Source organism: Chrysemys picta, chromosome 3 (assembly GCF_011386835.1).
Source record: "Chrysemys picta bellii isolate R12L10 chromosome 3, ASM1138683v2, whole genome shotgun sequence".
NCBI classification, from domain to species: domain Eukaryota; kingdom Metazoa; phylum Chordata; order Testudines; family Emydidae; genus Chrysemys; species Chrysemys picta.
Genome location: NC_088793.1, coordinates 8,527,584 through 8,551,284, shown reverse-complemented (window position 1 = coordinate 8,551,284; position 23,701 = coordinate 8,527,584). Strand labels below are relative to the sequence as shown.

The 23,701-nt window shown below is 46.7% G+C and overlaps 1 protein-coding gene across 3 annotated transcripts in view; it reads right to left on the bottom strand.

Moving 5' to 3' along the window:
- Positions 1–23,701, bottom strand: part of LOC122173562 (uncharacterized) — an 80,422-nt gene that overhangs the window by 51,219 nt on the left and 5,502 nt on the right. For 2 of the 3 annotated variants that reach the window (XR_010599328.1, XM_042848888.2), the window contains exons 2-4: positions 20,400–20,472; positions 18,625–18,795; positions 15,120–15,186 (exon numbers count right to left, since the gene is read on the bottom strand). Coding sequence is in view for 2 of the 3 variants with exons in the window: in XM_042848888.2 (XP_042704822.2) it covers positions 15,120–15,186; positions 18,625–18,795; positions 20,400–20,407 (246 nt within the window). In the remaining variant the exon portion in view is untranslated. The remainder of the gene's footprint in view (positions 1–15,119; positions 15,187–18,624; positions 18,796–20,399; positions 20,473–23,701) is intronic. The other variant, XM_065587445.1, reaches the window with a different exon arrangement.

Genomic DNA, 23,701 nt, shown 5'->3' with positions numbered 1-23,701 from the left:
GGTCTAGGGGTTGCCTCCCCAGCAAGGCCTGTTTGGTCAGAGATTGCCCCAAGATGGCATTTCAGATCTTGTATCACCAAGTTCTTTCCCACCACACTGCTCTGTTCTTCAAAGCGCTGGCCGCTCTTCCCCCAGCAGCAGGTGAAGAATGAGCCCTGCGCCTATCCAATTCTGCATCCCATCGTCCCCAAAGAAAGCGCTGAATCCCTGGCCATGTGGGGATGGCACCATGCAGCAATTCTCAAAAAAAAAAAAACTCCTTACATTCCCCCCCCATCAGATATCATTTTAAAGCTTATTTTAAGTGGGTTTAGATGAGGTATAGAGTTGAGCTGTCAAGTGGTGCTGTAGCTGAGGTGAAACAATGGGACCCACAATGAGAAAGTTTTCTGCACAGCTCCAAAAACATTGCAACTGGGCCATGAATACCGTGTGTACTGTTTGAGTTAACTTCAATGCCTCAAAAGTGGGGTTTACTGATCAAAACTACCTACTGCCAATGTATTAAAAGATGTTTATTGGTTTTGCATAGGCAAGTTTTGTTTCTTTCAGAGATGATGACGCTGTTTAGCCTGTGGGAAAGACAGCCAACATCAACATTTTGCAGTATATTCACATCTCTTCATTGTCAAAGTATCTCACAAGTGATTATAATAATCGTTCATCATTTTGAGTTGAAATTTGCTCGCCAGATCAGTCTCTCACTGAGTAGCAGTAGATTGCATGCCCATGGTTTGTATAGCACAACAGGGAGATATAAAAGTATGTGAATTCCTAATGCAATGCTTTTCCATGTGTAAGCTTTTGTACATACAGGTTATGTCCACACTAGCACTTTCGTCGTTAAAACTTTTGTCACGCAGGGGGGTGAAAAAACACACCCACACCCACACACGCGAACGACAAAAGTTTTAGCGACTAAAAGTGCCAGTGTGGACAGTGCTTCAGCAGCGTGAGCCGCGCTCCCAGCAATGAACTTACTGCTGCTTGTTGGAGGTGGTTTTATTTTGTTGCCGAGAAAGCTCTCTGCCGGAGATGAAGATCGGCTACGCCTTACAATGGCATGGTAACAGCGGCACAGCTGCGCCATTGTAAGGTGCACAGTGTAGACATGGTCACATACAACGTAGCATCTAGTCTGCCTGGCAGAAGGTTTTAATTTTTCAGTGACCTATGCATGAAGTACTAGCCTTTGAAATGTTCTAGAAACTAGCTTTTGAGTTCAGTGACACTCATGCACAAGTCAGTATAAGTGTTGGAGATGACAATACACATTTATGTTATGAATATGCAAATGCTATGAGAGAAACAAGTGGCCTAACAAAAAGTAGTGAAGACAAAGTCCACAAACAAGTCCTTGTCTCTGCCCTGAAGAGGGGTGAAGAGCATGTTACAGCTGTTACCAACCATGTCATCAATATGACAAACCCATGTGATCCTGAATCACACCCAGAGGTACCTATCCGCATATCTGCTGGAATGCATGTAATATCAGATGGACAGGAGGAGTCAGTACCAAAAAATAGCAGATGCTGGTGAAGAACAAGTGGAGAGATCTGTGAGAGGTACACTTGATTATGATGGGACATGAAACTTCTTCAGCTCAGTCAAGAACTCTGGCATAAAAAAAACTTTTGCTGACATGCCAGAATTAAATTTGGTTTTCTTGGGCAAGGGATGGACAATCACCGCAGCTATAAGTCCAGAAATAATTTTTTGCTGAGTCCTGTCCTTAACAAGAGATGATGTTTCTGTGATGGCGCCCCCCATAAGGCTTTATGGAAATATGCTTATGAATATATATGACATAACTGGAATATGTTCTGTGCTACATATACCATGTAACATATCTATGTAAAGGTTATGATCTACTGAATCTATTAATCCCATTTGTATGCACGTATCGTTTTTGTACTCAAAGTTATGAATACTGGCTGTGTACTGGTTTGATTTCTAAATAACCTTAGTAGAGCATTTGGTCAGTTCCTGGAGAAAGGAATTCGCAAAGTTAAGTGCCCAATCAGGAAGCACTTAAGGAACAATGCATCTTGGAATGCTCCAATCCACCTAAGAAGTCTACTTGAGGACTTTCAAGGTAGCATGTGAACAATGGATGCTACCCGTAAAAACTGTGAGTCATGCATGGACATGTGACTTGCCCAGGTGACTCCAGAACTCCATCTTGGAGCTGGACTTTGCATAGGAGAGAGGAGGGGGTCTCCACCCACAAGAGAAAGTCTATTTAAGCCCATAGGAGACCCCTCCATTTTGTCTTCAGCTGGTTAAAGAGAGAGCCTCTCCACCCCCAAAGATACCTGAAAAAAACTGGAACAATAGGACAATATCTACGGGGGGTGTGAGTGATTGCTGGACCCAGACTAGCAGGAGACTAGTCCGTAAAAGGAAGCTTACTGGAACTGGTGAGGTGTTATTTGTATTAAGTTTCTTAGACATAGACTTGCGTGTTCCATTTTATTTTGCTTAGTAATTCACTTTGTTCTGTCTGTTACTACTTGGAACCACTTAAATCCTACTTTCTGTATTTAATAAAATCACTTTTTACTTATTAATTAACCCAGAGTATGTATTAATACCTGGGGGGTGGGGGCTAACAGCTGTGCGTATCTCGCTATCAGTGTTATAGAGGGTGAACAATTTATGAGTTTACCCTGTATAAGCTTTATACACGGTAAGACAGATTTATTTGGGTTTAGACCCCATTGGGAGTTGGGCATCTGAGTGTTATAGATAAGAACACTTCTGTAAGCTGCTTTCAGTTAAGTCTGCAGCTTTGGGGCAAGTAATTCAGACCCTGGGTCTGTGTTGGAGCAGACGGGAGTGTCTGGCTCAGCAAGACAGGGTGCTGGAGTCCTGAGCTGGCAGGGAAAGCAGAAGCAGAAGTAGTCTTGGCACATCAGGTGGCAGCTCCCAAGGCGGGTTCTGTGATCTAACCCATCACAGTTTCAATAGCATCTGTTCTTAGGCACAGATCCTATGGGGTGACTACGTCCCTCTTCAATGCTGATGGAACAATGAGAAGGATAAACAAAGCTGAATTAGGGCACCAACTGGATGCTCAAGCTGAAAGCATCCATGAGCTAGGGGCATGCAACAAAGAAAGCCACAGAGATGCCACGGCTGTCACAGAAATGACGGCTGGAGACAAATTCCGCACATTCGATGAATTGGCTGTTGAGTACTTGAGGTGTGTCTTAAAATAATGTAACATATTTCATTCTGTAATCGAAGTCTGACAGATAGGACAACAGTAATTCCATGAAAATGACAGAAGGACAGAGCTGGACAGGATAAAATGTTGGATTCTGGAAATACCAGGTGATTGGGGGATGCCCTGTGCCTCCATGGGAAAGGTTTGCTTGCTGGATACCAAGTTTAAAGTCATTTGTAAAAATTCCTCTGTCAATATATGGTTCTTCAGAATGCACCTGACAGTGTAGGAGCACACTGTGAAAGTGAAATGAATTATATTAAAGAAATAGAATGAATTAAAGAATGCTGTATGTACCTTTAAGTAGAAATGAGAAATGCTGCAAGCCAGGGGGCAGGAAAGCAGACATTAACTGCTTAATGAATTGCCCCACGTAAGGGCAATTGGTGAAGCATTAGCCTTAGATTGATAAGAGTTAATAAAATTATGCCCATAGCAGTGCCGCTGACTTGAAGGTATATATTGTCCCCAAATGTGAAATAGTTGTGGGTGAGGACAAAATCACAAAGTTCAGCCACCAGGTTAGCTGTGACATTATCAGGGATACTGTTCCTGATAGCTTGTAGTCCATCTTTGTGTGGAATATTGGTGTAGAGGGCTTCTACGTCCATAGTGGCCAGGATGGTGTTTTCTGGAAGATCACCGATGGATTGTAGTTTCCTCAGGAAGTCAGTGGACACAAATTAATTAATTAATGTGTCCATTAATGGACACAAATCTGACATCAGGAATCAAAATACTCAAAAACCAGTGGGAGAACACTTTAACCTGTCTGGTCATTCAGTGACAGACCTGCGGGTGGCTATATTACAACAGAAAAACTTCAAAAACAGACTCCAAAGAGAGACTGCAGAGCTAGAATTGATATGCAAACTAGACACAATCAACTCCGGTTTGAATAAGGACTGGGAATGGCTGAGCCATTACAAACATTGACTCTATCTCCCCTTGTAAGTACTCTCACACTTCTTATCACACTGTCTGTAGTCGGCTAGCTTGATTATCACTTCAAAAGTTTTTTTTTTTTTTCTCTTAATTAATTGGCCTCTCAGAGTTGGTAAGACAACTCCCACCTGTTTATGCTCTCTGTATGTGTGTATATATATCTCCTCATTATATGTTCCATTCTATATGCATCCGAAGAAGTGGGCTGTAGTCCACGAAAGCTTATGCTCTAATAAATTTGTTAGTCTCTAAGGTGCCACAAGTACTCCTGTTCTTCTTTTTGCGGATACAGACTAACACGGCTGTTACTCTGAAACTTGTCATTAAAAAAAAAGAAGAACAGGAGTACTTGTGGCACCTTAGAGACTAACAAATTTATTAGAGTCTAACTTTGACAATTTGGAGGTCCCACTGAGATGGCAACCGTCTTCACTGGGGCCGTGTGATTCCTGACCATTTTTGTAGGATGACCGTGGCAGCCGGCACCTGGGCATTTGGCCCGAGCGGTCCTCCTCCTGAACGGAAGGGCGCACGACCACAGTGAGGTCTATGCCATCGAACCTGTTGGTTCCCACTCTGTTCTGGTAGGGATCCCGGGATCTGACATCAGGAATCTGGTCAGGTAATTATTTCTGTGTTTTGTCTGGACTGAGGACTGTCCTGTCTCTGTGTCTATCCATCCTCCTGTGGAGTGTTTGAGTCTGGGTGCCATCTCCGTCCGGGGATCGACCGACCAAGGGGTTCCTGTCCCCGCGGTCTGATGAGTGAAATCTGCACAATCGCAGCCACACTGCACCTTGGGTAAAACCCTTGGTGTGAAAGCAAGGGCGATTGAGGCAGTAGCCTGTGGGCTCCTTTTTTTGTGTGTGTTGCACTGGGCATTGCTCTGATGAACCCGAATTTCCTTCTTGTGTGATTGGTGTGTGTAAAGTCCTCCTGTATTGGTAACCAGACATCTATGTCGGGATAGTTCCCTAAAGGAACGCCGGCTCAGTTTTAGGAAGGGGTCGGACTCCTGTAAATTTCTGGAAAAATGGTCTAGGCTAACTCAGGGAGATCCCAAAACTCAGTGGCCACTGTTAAAATCTTGGAACAAGGACCGAGTGGACATCTTAAAAGACAAACTCAGCCAATCTAAAACTAAATTGGAAAAGGAGAGGTTGATTGTTTCATGCAGTGGTGGGAAGAGGCAAATCGTAGGTGGACAAAATCAAAACTCGCCTCTCTCAAATATTCAAATAATAAGTTAAAAGCTTTATTAAAAGCCTCCTCTCCCACCACCAGACTGAGCGCTCCTCTTTACCCCGTCCTCCGGAAAAGAAAACAACAACCCCGGATCGATCCCAACCCCCTCCATACTCCCATCTCATTGTAAAAAGGACAAAAAGCCCCTTGTTCTGTTCCCCTTCATTGTCTGCCTCAGAAACTGATTCTTTAGTGTTCCATTACCAATTCAGCAAGGAGAGAGGGCTCCTTAACTAGCCCCCACCCTTCCTGGTCCCTTTCCTTAAGCATTTCTTTCAAAATTGTGAAATGACCACAATATCACTCACAAAAACGGTTCATTGGAAAAAGCAGGATCGGGCCCAGACAAGCAGGCAAGCAACAGATAAAGAAACTGAAAAACAGGTTGGAAGCCCTAAGGGCATAGTGTCAGGAGTAAGTGCAAGCATGAACCCCTGGAACAATACTTAAAATGGTGAAATCTGAGTTGATAAAGGTGTCATTTTGGGAAATAAACAAGTGATTTAAGGAAAGAGAGTGAAAAGTTAACTCTACAGAGGCTGAAAAGAATTAAGCAGTTAAACCTTGTAAAAATGTTAAAAAGGACCTTGTTAAAAGAATTCTTAGTTTCTTTGCAGCCATTCTGAAGGAAAAATAGGCCCTTTTCCAAAAGAATGTCTGTAAATAATCCAGGTAAAGAGACTATCTAATTAAAATCATTTGACTATGGACAATTGAGTCAAATTTGCTAAAAGAACATGGGGGGGGGGGGGTTTCTGTTGGAACTTAACTGCCCCAAATGTATAAAGGTAATGTAATCTATGTACAGCTATATAAAAACAAAGCAGTGTAAAAGGGATGTTAAGGAAGAGAAAATGTGTATGTATCCGTCTGTCTGTGGGAATATGTGAGGTTTGTAAAACTCCTGTTTTGTAGATTTAAGATACATTGGTTTTGTTTGGTTTATAATGCCACTAAAAATCCATTTGACTCTTTAATTCAAAGTTGCAAAACTGACAGACCTTTTTGCCAGACACAGGTAATCAGTATTGGTTGGCTTTGAGATTTGGTATTTAACCCTTAAGGGGTAACTTGATTCTTTACAAAATTTAAATGTTTTCAAATAAAGACCAAGTCATGACTGTAGCAGGGCAGTCAAAATCAGAAGAATAGGGAGAGATTCTGGATTCTTTTTGTTTGTTTAGTTTGTTTTTGTAACAAAATAGCAGATGAGAGCTGTACTAAAAGAATAAAGACAGTGCCCCTCTGAAGCAACAGCAGGGGTGAGGTGCACAAAACAAAAAGAAGCAATGTTAGAAACACTGAGCCTTAAAATGGCTCTGTGTAATCAGACTGTCACTTTGATAAGGGTACATAAAACTCTGTAAGAACAAAAGAAACAGTTACACCTCATGTAAAAATTAATGTGGCTAATGTTTTAAAAGTTAAAGTATAGAAGGAATGTGCAGACATGTGCAGTGTATATTATAGAGGGGGGTAAAAGAAATGCAAACGAAACATGCTACTTAATTAAAATCCTATTAGGGCTCCAAAGGAGCCACAATAGACTGTGTTTTCTTTTTCAGCTCTCTGTGTGTTTTGGAAGCAAGAGTTAAAAGTAATCAAAATTCTGGTAAAAGTTAATTGTGTTCCTTTTAAGACAGAAAGAACAGGAGTACTTGTGGCACCTTAGAGACTAACAAATTAGTTTAATTAGAATTTGTTAGACAGAGTCTCTGAGCTCTGCTGATGGCTTTGCATCCAAAAGCCAAGCCTGTGTTGATGCAAATTACCTAACTGATAAAGGAAGTGAGAGATCTGCCAGCACAAAGAAGTTGCAGATAAAGAACATACCTGGTCAGCAAACAAATTGTCTAAATTAAAGGCACGGTATAACACGATACCTTTAATTAAAATAAATGTAATGTTAATAAGTACCCCTCTAACAATGTATAGTGTGTATGATTTTTTGGAAAAATCCTTTATGGTTGTGACGTTGTGCAGTCTATATGGTTTTATAAAAACATGATAATAAGTGAATATAATGTAACTGGGATAGTTTTATACAGATTTGATAATAAGTGAATATAATGCAACTGGGATATGCTTCGTGCAAAAGGTCTCTTGTAAGGTATCATTACAAAGCTCATAATCTACTGAGTGTGATCATCCTATTTGTAGAAATGTACCACTCTTGTATCTAAAACTAGAAATATGAAATATGAGGGCCTATTGTAATTATGTAAAGTGTGGGCCATTAATGATGGTTTGGAATCTTGATGACTCCCATTAACCATGACCATTGTCTGCAGATGGCTGTGTTTACCTTTTAGTCTTCCTGTATATGTGTATGCTGGCAAGTGAGTAAGGTAGTCTTGCAGTGACCTGTGATCATGTCACTTGAACTGGAATCCATCTTTAACCTGGTGCTTTTCCAGTGAGGGAGGGTGGAAACCCAGAGGGACAAAGGGTTCCCGCCTTATGCAAAAGATATATAAAGGGGTGGAAGAGAACAAGGGAGAGAGGAGCCATCATGAAGAATTCCCTAGCTATCACCTGAGCTGCAAGAAGAGCTGTACCAGGGGAAAGAATTGTGCCCAGGCCTGGAAGGTGTCCAGTCTGAGAAAAACCTACTGAAGCATCTCTGAGGGTGAGATTATCTGTATTTAGCTTGATTTGACATAGATTTGCGCATTTTATTTTATTTTGCTTGGTGACTTACTTTGTTCTGTTTGTTACTACTTGGAATCACTTAAATCCTACTGTCTGTATTTAATAAAATCACTTTCTATTTAGTAATTTACTCAGAGTATGTATTAATACCTGGGGGAGCAAACAACTGTGCATATCTCTCTATCAGTGTTACAGAGGGCGAACAATTTATGAGTTTGCCCTGCATAAGCTTTATGCAGGGTAAAACGGATTTATCTGGGTTTAGACCCCATTGGGAGTTGGGCATCTGAGTGCTAAAGACAAGCACACTTCTGGGAGCTGTTTTCAGGTAAACTTGCAGCTTTGGGGCAAGTGATTCAGACCCTGGGTCTGTGTTGGAACCAGACGGGAGTGTCTGGCTCAGCAAGACAGGGTGCTGGAGTCCTGAGCTGGCAGGGAAAACAAGAGCAGAGGTAGTCTTTGCACATCGGGTGGCAGCTCCCAAGGGGGTTTCTGTGATCCAACCCGTCACAGTACTAACCTGCTCAAGATAGTTAAGACCAAAGCAGACTGTGAAGAACGTCAAAAAGATCTCACACAACTAAGTGATTGGGCAACAAAATGGCAAATGAAATTTAATGTGGATAAATGTAAAGTAATGCACATTGGAAAAAATAACCCCAACTATACATACAATATGATGCAGACTAATTTAGCTGCAACTAATCAGGAAAGAGATCTTGGAGTCATCATGGATAGTTCTCTGAAGATGTCCAAGCAGTGTGCAGCGGCAGTCAATAAAAGCAAACAGGATGTTAGGAATCATTAAAAAAGGGATAGAGAATAAGATGGAGAATATCTTACTGCCCTTATATAAATCCATGACATGCCCATATCTTGAATACTGCGTACAGATATGGTCTCCTCATCTCAAAAAAGATATACTGGCATTAGAAAAGGTTCTGAGAAGGGCAACTAAAATGATTAGGGGTTTGGAATGGGTCCCATATGAACAGAGATTAAAGAGGCTAGGACTTTTCAGCTGGGAAAAGAGGAGACTAAGGGGGGATATGATAGAGGTATATAAAATCATGAGTGATGTGGACAAGAAGGGAATAAAGAAAAGTTATTTACTTGTTCCCATAATATAAGAAGTAGGGGCCACCAAATGAAATTAATGGGCAGCAGGTTTAAAACAAATAAAAGGAAGTTCTTCTTCACACAGCGCACAGTCAACCTGTGGAACTCCTTGCCTGAGGAGGTTGTGAAGGCTAGGACTATAACCGGGTTTAAAAGAGAACTAGATAAATTCATGGAGGTTAAGTCCATTAATGGCGATTAACCAGGATGGGTAAGAAATGGTGTCTCTAGCCTCTGTTTGCCAGAGGGTGGAGATGGATGGCAGGAGAGAGATCACTTGATCATTACCTGTTAGGTTCACTCCCTCTGGGGCACCTGGCTTTGGCCACTGTCGGCAGACAGGATTCTGGGCTGGATGGACCTTTGGTCTGACCCAGTACGGCCGTTCTTATGTTATGTTCTTGTGTTCTAAATGAATGCAAATATTTCAAAGTGGTCATTTTAACGTGTTGATGAGATGGTTTATTGCTGTTTCTATGGTAACGGCACCACCTGACAGCGACACATCATCTCTCATCTTAAAAGTAAACATAATAAGCTTTCAAATGATGCATGAGGCGGTGTGTGTAGTGAGGGTGCATTAAGTCGACCAAATCAGTGGTGTTTGCCGCTCACCTGTTGCCATGGCAATGGCAGAGCCAGCAGAGGGCCCAGCCTGGCCAGAGCTGGCCTGAAAGACTCCTGTCGACTTGAGTAACTTTGGTTCAGGCACCAGGAGAGGGCCAATAATGGGAGATTATTTTCTCCCCCTTGGGGAATTCTACTTAGCATGGGGAGTAGCTACAGGGCGGTTTTGATTACACAGTATATGGTAATGAGCACAGCAGACCGATCAACCAACCACTTCTGGAGTTGTGCTAGGCCTCTGCAGGCTTTCCCACCAGAACACGCATCTTCTTACCCCCCTGGGCGCTTCCCCCTTGGTAGTGCCAGAGGAACCAACATAACTGGCTCCAATGAGCCTGAAAAAAGGAGCACATTTCGAAACAAAGTCCTTTCTCGTCTTCTCTCCTTTCCTGGACTTGACCCCAGAAAATCCAGAAGCTACAAGCAACAAGTAGCCAATGCCTGTCTCTCCACATAGCAACACTGCACCCAGCGGCTCCTGGTTAGAGATTCGCCCTAGATCTTTGACTCACACATACAGAACCTTCATGCTTTCAGCAGCGTGCTGCCATTCCGTGGGCACATGGGCATGGTTTTCAATGGCTGGCTCTAGCTACAGGATTGGCCGTATTCCTGTCGACTGATCTCGTCTCTGCTCCATCCAAACATTTATTTAAAATTAATCGTCTTTAGCGTTCAAGTAAAACTCAGTGTTTCAAATTGCTATAGAAACATTTACTGGTTACCTCAAACACCCCTTTTATACAGTAGAGCCTCAGAGTTCCGAACACCTCGGGAAGGGAGGCTGTTCGTAACTCTGAAACAAGACCGTTATGGTTGTTCTTTCAAAAGTTTACACTGAACATTGACTTAATGCAGCTTTGAAACTTCACTATGCAGAAGAAAAATGCTGCTTTCCCTTTATTTTGTTAGTAGTTTAGGTTTAACACGGTACTGTCCTGTATCTGCTTTTTTTTGTTTGTTTGTTTGTCTCTGTTGCTGCCTCATTGCATACTTACAATTCCAAATGAGGTGTGTGATTGACTGGTCAGTTTGTAACTCTGAGATTCTACTGTAAAAGGCAGAGAACCTTCCATTTTCCGACACTAGAGGGCTGTCATAGCACGAGACACCAGAGTCTTGATATTTTGTGCAGAACACAACTAGTCCAGAAGTGGTATTACAGATTCCCGTCACATGGGCTTACACATTCCACCCAGTATTGCCAGGTGATCGTTAGCATCACTAATCAATTCCCCATCAGATGATAGGTGGAAAGGTACTGCTTGTGGGAAAATGATAAATTAGGCCCATGGGATGTTTATTAGGTGGGGGTCTTGACTGGGGGAGCATTCTCCAATCGGTGTGTAGAATGGGCTATTGCAATATGCACCTATGCGATGGTTTGTTAGTAATACTCAGAGCACATAGACACGGCTTGTACAGCACTCTGAAGATGTAAAACAGGCTGCCATTTTCTAACTCGCTGCTTAACAGTGGGCTCCCAAATCTACACATAGGCCCCTAAATAAAAGTGGCTTGACTTGCAGAGGTGCTAAGCACCTGCAGCTCCCAGAGACTTGGTAGTTTTGGCCAAGGCACGGGACTGGGAATTCGGAGGGGAAGGATTCAGTTCTCAGTTCAGCCACAGACTTGCTGGGTGATGAGGGGCAAGTCACTTAAACTCTGGGTCTCATTTTACAAATGGGGATAACCACAACAAGAATAGAATTTCTCTGTCTCACCCTGGGGCACTGAGGGTTAATTCATGCTTGTAAAGGGCTGCAAGATCCTCTGATGATATTAATTAGTATCCTTCTCCCTCTCCAATCCTCCACTCTCCTGGTTCTTTTCAATCCACAGCCAGCCTGTTTGCAAGGGTTGTGTTTAACGAGGCTGCTCAGAGTGAGTTACTACTGGTTTCCCGCCCTGTTCTCCAGGCCACCAGAAGTAGTCTCTCAGTGTGAACATGAACGTCTCTCTCTTGTCTTTGCTAAAGGGAAAACTCCATTGTACCCCTCCCTGACTAGTGCCCTTCTTTTTCATGTGTTAGTGAAAGGCTTCGTTGGATAGAGTCCCCTGTGCAACCCGCACGTGCAACGAAGACCAAAGTAGCACCAGCCTCCTGCACTCTGACCCAATGTGACTATCCCAACCACGAGGGTGTGAATCAAAGGCCCCTTCAGTCCTTAGCCTAAGGGCTGAGACTTCCAATATGGGAGTTGGTGGAGTACGGATATACCACACACTCCATGGTATCCAGACTATGATGGATATCTGCCTGCTAGGAGACCTGCTACACCTAGGCTATCAAACAGCTAAGAGATGGTGGTAACTTCCAGTCATTACAGACCTGTAGTGACTGGCTATGAGATGCTGAACCAAAGGGGAAGGGCTGCCTCTCCCATTTTTTAGTCCCTTCTAACATCAAGGCTGTCCAGCAACAATTGGGAGAGGTGAGCACCACTGACAGTTACAAACAGATATTTTTCTATTAGTTCAGGGATTCTTCCTCGGGTAGCATCTCTCCCTAGAGACACAAAAGGCAGTGCTCGGGTAACTCCACTGATCCCTGGAAGATTTTGCCAGCCTTTTCAAATAGTCAGAGAGGATGACATGACCTAAGAACAACTCCCGCAGTTTATCCTTCTGCAGTGGCAATGGTACCATTAACAGTTCAGAGTGCTGGGCACGGTTTCAGATAGAGTGGAACAATTAGAGTAATAAGAACGGCCCTACTGGGTCAGACCAAAGGTCCATCTAGCTCAGTATCCTGTCTTCCAACAGTGGGGCCAATGCCAGGTGCCCCACAGGGAATGAACAGAACAGGGAATCATCAAGTGATCCATCCCCTGTTGCCCATTCCCAGCGTCTGGTAAATAGAGGCTAGGGACACCATCCCTGCCCATCCTGGCTAATATCTATTGATGGACCTGTCCTCCATGAACTTATCTAGTCAATAGGAATTGAGTGTGTTAAATGTCCTGACTTTTTACAGGCACTGATTTAGGTGACTAAATACAGGTTTTGATGCATAACACTAACTACCCAAGTTTGAAAATAATGGTCACATTTTAAGATGGTCTAGTCCAGGGATCGGCAACCTTTCGCACATGGCCAGCCAGGGTAAGCACCCTGGCTGGCCGGGCCAGTTTGTTTACCTGCCGTGTCCGCAGGTTCGGCCGATCGCGGCTCCCACTGGCCACGGTTCGCTGCTCCAGGCCAATGGGGGTGGCGGGAAGTGGCGGCCAGCACATCCCTCGGCCCGCACAGCTTCCCGCCGCCCCCATTGGCCTGGAGCGGCAAACCGCGGCCAGTGGGAGCCGCGATCGACCAAACCTGCAGACACGGCAGGTAAACAAACCGGCCCGGCCCACCAGGGTGCTTACCCTGGTGGGCCGCGTGCCAAAGGTTGCCGATCCCTGGTCTAGTCATTAATTATGCACCATTGGGCTCAGCTCAATACAAGAGACAAAAATAAAGAAAGCCCCTGCCCTGTAGTACTTAATAATTATTCCTTGCAAAAGCTCAGCCAGGCAGGTAATTAAGAGCAGTTTTGCTCATTTGACTTGTGATGAACATGGGGGTGCTCTGTGGTGCACCTGGGTCTTTACCCCACCCAGTACTGTCTGTACAGGGTGGGGAGTTGGTATGTCAGAGGGAGCTGACAGGTTCGTTACCCTCCCCCACAGTCACAGGGCCTGGGACTGCGAGCCGTTAAGACTGAATTTGTTTAAGTGCCAAACAACATAGCTACAACCATGGGAGAACTCTTATGCCCTGGCTGGCTGGGAAATACCAATCACTGGCAAATAGATGATCTTACACCACGGCCCTGTAACAAAGGCCATTGAGCAATATGGTAAGTGGGCTCGGGCACACACAGGTTGGGTGGGGCTTTGGGGGGGGGGGGGAAGGCAATTGTGCCTAAGAAGTGGGGGGGGGGGAGACAGTCTGGGGCATATGTTCTCTTGAAGGCAAACTGGGACGAGGCTGGGTGTCAGGAGCCCCTTGCCTTCCTAAACGAACGTAAATCGGGTCTGTTTTGTAACGCCAGAGGAAAGCCCATCGTAACTTCGCTTGCAGCGAAGTGTAAGCATGGAGGAGCCTAGGCATGCTTGTGGTTTTGAAGTCATTTTGTGCAATGCTTTGTTCCGTTTGCTAATAAACATACTTGCATGGTGCATCACCGGCCACTGTCACCTCCCAAGGGCCCCCTTGGGACTGAGTAGGGCTCTAGTAGGGGCTAATCAGCCCTATGTCTTATGGGTTTAGGAGCTTCTTCTCTAAAAGTCCCTGGCTGGGTTGTGTGTGTTGGGGGGGGGAGGGGGAGTGCCCAGGCCTGCCCACTCCACTGGGTTCCAGCTCAGGTCCCTTGTTTACAACAACCAGAACAGTCCCTTGCTGTTCCCAGAGCTACTTCTCGTCTGTGCAGCCTTCCCCAGCTGTCAGCCCTGTTTCTCCCTCTTTGGAGTGGTGGTTTTGTCTGGCAGCTTCTCATCAGTCTGCTGGAAGGATCCTCTCTCTGCAATCCCTCTGTCTCTCTGGCAGCCACCTTTCTCCTCAGACGTTCCCCGTCTAACTGAGCTCCTTAACCTTTCAGCATGCCCCAGTGCCTCCCTGCCGGAGTGATTAACTCCCTGAGTAACTACTCCCAGGTGAACCTGAGCTGCTTCATTCCCCCTTGTGGAGGAGTCAGAGGTAGCCTGGGCCAGAGGGTCAGAGCTACCCTCTGAAACTCCTGAAGGGAAGAAAAGCAGGCGTCCAGTTAGACCTGCACGGAAGTGGTTGGCATAGGTGGGTGGGTGGGGATTGTACTCTGAGCCTGGTCTAACTGCAGGATAAGTAAGGGCACGAGGCCCGACACTGGGGGGATGCACTCAAACAGACCCAAAGGGGACAGGGGTGCAATGAGCTCCGTAACTATGACATTACTGAACTGGGAAACTGAGACACAGAAAGGGTTGCCCAATATCAGAGGGAGCTAAGAGTTCCTAATTTCCATTCCTGGGTCTGAACTCTTGGACACGCTCCTCGCTATCTCTAGGCACTTCCTCTCCCCTCCTTCAAGGTCCTGCCCTCCAGCAGATTTGCACAAGCCCACGTTGGCCCAGTTCACACCAGGGTTGGCCCACCCTGTCCTGTCTCTCTCCAAGCACGAGCAACGCTTAAGAGCTAGAGCGCCCAGCACCAGGTACAACAAGATGAAGAGGGAAGCAAAAGCAAAGGCATCAGGAATGCACCCACTTAACATTGCTGCAGCATCATCCTGCCGCAGCGGCGCTGAGGAAAAGCACCTTTTCCAGAGGCCTCCAGAACTTACCACTCTGATGAGCTTGGAGGAGTTGACACGTCTCTCGATGGGTCTGATGGAAAAACTTCGGTTTTTCCTGCAAAGATGAAAAAGACACAAAAGATTCACTTTGCTCCTCCGGAGAATGCGTGGAATGTTTCTCTGATGGTCATCACCTTTCTGTGCCCAAAGCCGCTAGCTGGACTGATCAGAAGGGGGCCAGGAGATATTTCCTGACCCCAACCAGGCCAGAGAGAGGAATTGTTTAGGTGGATAATTTGGAGTATCAGGATCAAACTCTGCTAAAAGGAAGCTCAGGGAATTCTAGGGTGACCAGATGTCCCGATTTTATAGGGACAGTCCCGATTTTTTGGGTCTTTTTCTTATATAGGCTCCCCACCCCCATCCTGGTTTTTCACATTTGCTGTCTGGTCATCCTAGGGAATTCCTAATGGCAAGGTGATGACTGCAGTCTCTTCCCAGACAAAGGGCAAAAGCCCAGTCACTTGATACACTTAAAACTAGAACGGACTAGAGGAGAGAGAGGAGGAATGGCCCAGCATTGGCTGGGGGATGGGCTAAGATGGAACCCAGCACAGGTTTCCCCATCAGCAATTTCTAACATGTATTTCCGTATTGTCCCCATTGTCAAGCCCTTTCCTCCTTATTTCACGGACTATGAATAATCACACTGCAGAGTGGCGGGCCCCTTAGACAGTGACTAGCAGAGAGAGGCATTGTAACGAGTGCCATGGCTTCCACGTGGGGTCTCCGAGCCCAGAGCCTGAATGTCTACATTGCCATTGTAGAGCTCTGCCAGCCCGAGTCAGCTGACCTGTGTCAGCGCCACGGGTCTGGTACTGCAGCGTAGACCTGCCCTGGGAGTATTTCCACTCATTTCAATGGGCTCAGGGGGAGACCCCACACCAGCAAAGCACTTGAGTACTGACCACAACAATGGGACCAGTTGCCCGCTTAAGTTCAGGCACGTGCGTAAGTATTTTGCTGCTCCCGCGTGGCGAGCCAGGGTGTGAATTCCCAGCTTGCTGCGCAGTAACGCTTCCAAGGAGCAGTAAGCCAAGCTGCACTCCGGGGCTTTCACTGCACCGTAGCGGCGTCCACGTGGGACGTAGCTGCGTGGCCAGGTGGTGCGCTGGAGATTCACACCCTGGCTTGCCGGGCAGTGACTTGCCGTGCAGACAAACCCTTTGTGTTTTTGTCCCATGTGAAAGATGTTGTGTTGCCTGTTAATCCTCCTTCTCCCCTCCCCCTTGCGGAGCCCTCTGTGCGCACAGTCAGGAGGAGCAGCGCACAGGATAAGCAGTGGCAGAGTGACCGGGCCATTCCCTCCACCGGCAGCTTTCGATGTACATGGGGTGCTTTTTCAAGCCCATTATGCAGCCGACAAAAGGAGGCACACGACACAAATTTTCACGCAGGGCGGAAGCAGCTCCTGTCCCGGGGGCTGGGCGTGGCTACCCACTCCGTTTTGCAACACTGGTGCACAGTGTCACGTGTCTCCGTGACCCCTTATGGTATGTCACACCACCACACGCTCAGATTTGTCCCGACCGCCCCTCTGTCAAGATGGTGCTGGTGCCATAACCCCGTGTGCCAGGTCGCAACAACCGACTGCTGCCAAGCGAGCATGGGGTGGGCTCGCTCTCCAACCCACCACCAGCGACCCCTCACTCTGCCCTCCTGCACTGCTCGGTTTTAAAATCTGGCTCTGCCAATGAGGCTTTGCAGACGAAGTCCCACACGATACTAGCAGCAAGAGATGTTCTAAGCCCAGTGGTTCTTAACCAGGGGGCCCCTGGGGGGCCGCAAACAGGTTTCTGGGGGTCCTCCAAGCAGGGCCAGTGTCAGACTTGCTGGGGACTAGGGCAGAAAGCTGAAACCCCACTGCATGGGGCTGAATCCCAGGGCCTGAGTCCCGACACCCGGGGCTGAAGCTGAAGCCTGAGCAACTTCGCTTTGCAGGGGCCCTGTGGCCACAGGCAATTGTCCTGCTTGCTACCCCTTAATGCCGGCCCTGGCTTTTATATGCAGAAAACCAGTTGTTGTGGCACAGGTGGGCCGGGGAGATTTTACATCCTGGGAGGGGGGGGCAGAAAGAAAAAGGCTGAGAACCCCTGTTCTCAGCGACATGAAACCTGGGTAGCCGAATTCCCCTTCTGCCCTGGGTGAGTTAATGGCTAGAGTTAAATTGCCACACAAATGCTGTTTCGCTGCCATGTGTGTGAGCGGATGCCACCCAGTGGCCAAGCTGGCAAAGTGCACCTCCAGGGGAGAAATCTCACAGCACCGCTGCACAGAGTGTCCTTTGGAGAGGGTGCAGCTGGTCTCTCAACTGGCCCAGGGCCTGACCACAGCTTTGCTTCCTTCTCTGGAGTGAAGGGGAAGCCGCTCTGTCCCTCTCATATGGTCCTTTCATCCCCTTCCCTCCACTTGCTCTGCCACAAACTTCACGGGACCCCCATTAAGGCTGATCTGTATTATCCTCAATCAGCCAAGGAGACTGGCATCAACAAATGCAAGGTGCTCTGTCTCGCTCTCATCCCTCTCCCCGCAGAGGCGCTGTCACATCAGACAGGGCGGTGAGCAGCCTAGCATGCAGATAGATGAATGCCCATCAGAAATATCCAGCTCACCACCTAGGCCTGATATTTGTGCTAGCTAGAAAATTAACTCTCTGATTCAGCCATTGCTAGGGCCCAATTTTTTCTGAGGTGGGGGAGAAAGAGGGGGAAGTCAGACTCCTTTACATGCAAATGCCCTTTGACCCACTTATGTTCTCTGACCAAAGCTTTAGGGATGCCTTGTCTACACTAAAGCAGGGCACTGCTTTAACTGAATTGATCTAGAGCCTATTAAGCTTAAACTGGTACATTTTAAAAACGGTTAGTAACCAAATTCAGCTATAGACCAGGTTTAAACTGATTTAAGAGCATCTACACAGCAGTTTGCACCACTTAAACTAAATCTCTTTCAAAACACACCTTTAGTGAAATTGGTGCAGCTCTGCATATAGACCAGACACTGGTGCAAAACCCATTTTCACAGATTCATAGGTTAGGAACCATTGTGATCCTCTAACCTGACCTCCTGTATGGCACAGGCCATAGGACTTCCTTGAATTAATTCCTGTTTGAACGAGAGCTTAGCTTTTAGAAAACATCCAATCTTGATTTTAAAGTGCTGGAGAATTTGCCGCAGCCCTTCATAAGTTGTTCCAGTGATTTTTAACAGTGAGGGGTAATTAATTTCCACATTATTTCTGGTCTCAAATTGTCTAGCTTCAATTTTGCACAGGCACAGTGCGTCAGCACCAGGGGGTTACAGTGATGGAACTACATCAGTGTAGTTATACCAGTGCCAGTTTTCCCGAATTCAGCAAGCCCTTAGATTCCACTCTGAATGTGGTCCTTTGTCCCCAGGACTGACAGCCCAGCCCAGCACCTTCCACCAGCAGCACTCATCATGAATAACGAGAGCAAGCAAGAGTGAGAGATTTAGGAGGGCGAGCACCTACCTTTTAAAGGGGATGCAGAGAAGGAGCAGGAGAACCGTGACCAGGACAGGGACAATGGATGCTAAACTCCATTGCAGCAGGCAGGAGCTGAAAGTGACTGTCGAATACTCTGGTCTCTCTGCCGAAGAGGGAGCCATGTGGCCAGGTGGAAGGGGAGGGGCAATAAAACCACTGAAAAAAGAAACACACGCACGGCAAATAAAAATCACAAAGAACACCAGCACCAACCTGCAACATTTGTATTATTCAGGTAGCAATGTGCATCAGAAGGAGGCGGCATGTGTTGTTTGCACAAGGGCATGCTTGTATCTGAAGGTTTGTATAGTGGTATGATATATAATATGTGCATGTGTAAAGTTTAGGGAAGTGGTGTGAGATGGGGATTGGACTTTGGTAGTAGGTGAGAAAGGGACTCGGATCACACCCCAAGCCCAGCAGCAGGGTTTATGGAACTTACTAAGGTTTTATGAACCCTCCTGTAACAACCAGAGAAATGTTGCCAGGGGTTATTAAACACCCCACACTGCAAGGGAGGAACATCAAATGAACAGCACCAAGTGCTAGAATATTGGAACCAGACAGTGAAAATGATCAGCGAGCCCTTGACCTCAAGCCCAGATCCATCCTAAAGCTTCCCTTCTGCCAGGCTGGCTGCCTTTCAGCTAGAGCTGGTCAGAAAAAGGTTGAACGACGAGTTTTGTCAGGAACTGCAGTTCTGCCAAAATCAAAATGCTTCATGAAATTGACATGATTTGGCTACAATTTTGTTTCAGAGTAAGAAAGGGGAAAGTCCTAATACCATCAACATGTCCTGTTTTGACATTTTCATCATGAAACATTTCAATTTTTCTTTTGAAAAGGACTTTTCTTTTCAAAGTTTTATTATAAGACAATATGAAAAATAAAAATTAAAAACCGAGGGCTGTCAAACGATTAAAAAATAATCTCAACTAATCAGTTTTAATTGCTCTGTTAAATTTAAATGTATTATAAATATTTGTGGAATAAAGCAGCAAAAGAAGGGGGCGTAAAGAGGTAACAAAACATCTAGACCACGGGTTCTCAAACTGGGGCTCGGGACCGCTCAGGGGGTCATGAGGTGATTACATGGGGGGGTCGCGAGCTGTCAACCTCCACCTCAAACCCCGCTTTGCCTCCAGCATTTATAATGTTGTTAAATAACTAAAAAGTATTTTTAACTTATAAAGGAGGAGGGGTTGCATTCAGAGGCTTGCTATGTGAAAGGGGTCACCAGTAAAAAAGTTTGAGAGCCACTGATCTAGACCAGTGGTTCCCAACCTTCTCTCTGCCATGGCACACCTGGAAACTTTTAGTTATTTTGTCTCCAAAACGAACTCGCCCTCTTATCGCCTCAGTTCAAGTTGTTTACAGGGCCGGCGCAACCCATTAGGCGACTTAGGTGGTCGCCTAGGGCACTACAATTTGGGGGTTTCGGCGGCCAGACCTTCCACCGCCTCTGTGGAGGGCGGCATTTTGGGGCGGGACCTTCCGCCACCTAGGGCCGCAGAAAAACTGGTGGTGCTCCTGGCTGTTTACCACCCTGGCCATTCACAGTCTTTACAATAGACTCTAACAAACATCGTTCACTTTATTGTACAGCCTGTGACATTCATTTTCAGCCGACTCACACATTCACACCCAGGCGCCAAATACAAAAATTGTTTTATTATATGATGAACGAATAATACAAAAGTTGTACCAATCAAGAAACAACAGCTACCAACATTATTCTGTATCAAGACTTATGTTATTACCTTTTCATCTTCGAGGCTCTCCTTTTGTATGGCCCCTGCTGCAGGAGTTCTCACCTCCACATCTCCCCGTCCCCTAAGGTGACCAGATGTCCCAATGTTAGGGTCTTTTTCTTGTATAGGCTCCTATTACCCTCCACCCCTGCCCCAATTTTTCACATTTGCTGTCTGGTCATCCTACCGTCCCTTCCCCAACAATGAATTCTGCCCCCAACCTCCAAATCAATCCTGTGCCCCTAGTCTCCAAATCAGTTCTATCCTGAAGCCCCCCCATCAGTTCTGTCCTTACCCACCACCAGTCCAGCCCCATCTGACCCCAGTGCTGTCCCTACCAGTTCTGCCTCCATAGCTCCCCCACCAGTTCTGCCCCCCTGGGTCCACCACCTCCCACCCAAATTCAGCTCCCCTGCCTGCCTCACCTCTGTTTCTCCTGGGGTTCCTCCCCCTGCCCAAACCTGAGGGGCTGCAGTAGGGTCCCCGCTCCCCTTCCAGGCTGGGGACCCCAGGGGATCTTCGCCCCGCCCCTGGCTGCAGGAGGGAGGGGGAGAAGCTGACCCATTGATCACAGGAGTGGAGGAGAGGGAGCTGGTGCTTGGATTGGTTGCTCTGCAACTGGAGGAGGCGGGGCAGTGAGGCAGATGGCCAATCAGAAGGCAGCTTCCCCCCTTTCCTTTCTCACCCCCACCCTGCAGGACTCAGACTTGCTATCTTAACCTGGCTTTGGGGGATGGAACGTGACTTCGTCCCAGAGAGCAAAAGTACAGACTGGGATCCGGCTCCAACACTCATTCAAATAGAAGGGAAGGATGTTTTTGTTCTCGCATTTAAAAAAAAAAATGACACGGCACACTGGTTCAGACCTGACACCCACAGCACTGCACCATGGCACACCGTTTGGGAAACACCGGTATCGACCTTTACAGCAGGGCTCTCCTCCCGGCTTTACCCCCCACTCCCCATGTGACCTTGGGCAAGTCCCTTCCCTTTACCCTGCCTCAGTTCCTTCTCTGTGCCATACTTCTCTCCTTTCTCCGGGGAGTCGGGAGAATGAATGAATGTTTGTAAAGAGCTCCAAGAGCCCTGTATTTAAAGGCACTTCAGAGGACTGCCGATTACTATTTTCGGTGTTCAGTGCTTGGGTCTGTGACCCCTCTCCCATGCCACTCCATGTGCCTGGAATAGTGGCCCACACCACCCTCCATCTCTGGGAAGAGACTTTCAGAACATACCTATGTCAAGCTGCACTGGCCCCACCCTGTTGCTCTGTGTATGATCTGTCTGGTCTTGTACGGTTTGCATTCACTTAGAGCGAGCCCTTTCTGAGCAAGGGCGGTGTTACCTGTTCAGCTGCAACCTTCTCCTATACAACCCTGTGTATACTAATAATGAAACGAGCTAAAATACAAGAGAAGCGAAAGCAACACGTCCTTTCCAGCAGCATGACCTGTATGGAATGTGCTTAGACAGTGAGGGATTGAGCCGAAACTGGGCTTGGCCCAATAGACCCAACAAATCACAGTGCTCCTGGCTCTTTTTCTGTGGCTGCTTCCAGCTCCCCATTCTCAGGAGAGATCCCGCACACTCTGACAGGGCCCGCCCCTCTAACATTAGTGGGTGAGTGGGCCCCTCTCAGCTTAGATCTCCATGCATCCTCACCTTAATCCAGCCCTGCATTTAGAGCCCACCTGGAAATAGACAGGGCAAAGATGGGGAAAAAGGACATTCCGAGCCAGATCTTCAGTTGGTGGAGCCCTGTTGGATTCCCCAGCTAAAGCTCAGACCTTTTGTTCCTAATTTCCAAAGTTAGGGAAGAAAAAGACCAACTATTTCCCAAAAGAAACATTTGCCGCCAACCCCCCGCCCCAAAACCGAATTCTCAGCCTCACGAACCACATTATTGCTCTCTCCCACCAGAAGCTGAAGGGGCTTGACTAAAATCAGGCGGATTTCGCTCCCCCAGAAAGAAATTAAAGTTCCCTTTTTAAGATGACAAACTAAGAAAATTGGCCCTCAATCCGCATTGGAAAAAATAGCTGAGACCCTTGTTCCTTGGGTGGAGCAACAGACGGATTATATTAGCATAAGTAGCCCCGGGAGAATGGTAAAACTTAGAAAAGGAATAAAAAAATAAAAAAAAAACCTGGAGCAGAGGGGACAAAGATGAGACCCCCAGAGAAGCAGCCGCAAGATCCATGTGGTCCCAGGAAACAACAAACAGGATGATCGAGTTTTGCTGAGCCTGACTCACGAGAGAGGCTTGCATTGTTTTCAGCTGCACCAACGTGATTTATTTCAGTTCCTCCTGGTTTTGACTGGCCTCAGGTCGGTACGCTCGCAGCAAAGAATCTAAGACACATACCAGCATTGCTGTGTTCCAGCTGATCCTTCACCAGCTTAGCCTTGGACCCTGAGTCTTGGCAAAGGCAGTTTATTGGCATGAGAGATTTAATCTGTCCTCTCTGCTGCATTCATGCTCCCTGGAAGCTCTTGCAAGCAGGGACTCCGACTGTTGCTCAGCACATCTGTGTTTGTACAGGGCTACCACCATGTGCATCCATGGTGCCCTAGAAACAAACTGATGATAAGAACGGGGCCGACTTCTTAGACATTCTCAGGCCTCGCACCTGCGAAACGCGTTATCACAAGTGACGTTGCCCTTACGATTGTGTCTACACGGCAATAGGTGTTACTGTAGCACAGTAGGCAAACCTGCGCTAGCTTTAATCTAGGAACAGAAGTGGGGACCTATTTGGGTTGCTAGCCTATGCCAAAGCCCATGCCTCCATGTCTACAGTACTATTGTTACCAGTGCTAGTTCGATTCAAGGTAGGGCAGGTATGCTCACCTGTGCTATTGCCATATCACTGACTGCAGCATAGCTATAATCTTAGTGGCTGGGCTAGGGACCACGAATCACAGTACGCAGGGAATTCTCCTTTAGCTCAGCTGGTAGAGGCCTTTGGCGCCTAAGGCTGAAGGCCCAACTTCCTGGAATGGAGTTTGGGGAGTTGACATGCACACGTACCTGCAGCAAGTATATTTGTTACAGTGTCATATTCCCAAACCTCACCACACTTGTTGGCACTCTCAGCCAGGAGGCTAAGGACTGAATTCACCACAGAGACCAAATTCCTAGGACCGCACTTGAGAGGCTTCTTTCAGAGCGGCGTGCAGGCAGCAAGGTGGTGCCCCTCACCAGAGAGAGGTAACTGGGGCCCAGGGGAATGTGCTAAAATGGTCTGAATTCTTCCTGGAAGGGCACATTCAAAAAGTAGTGATGGGAAAGAGAGTATCTCCACTGCAGG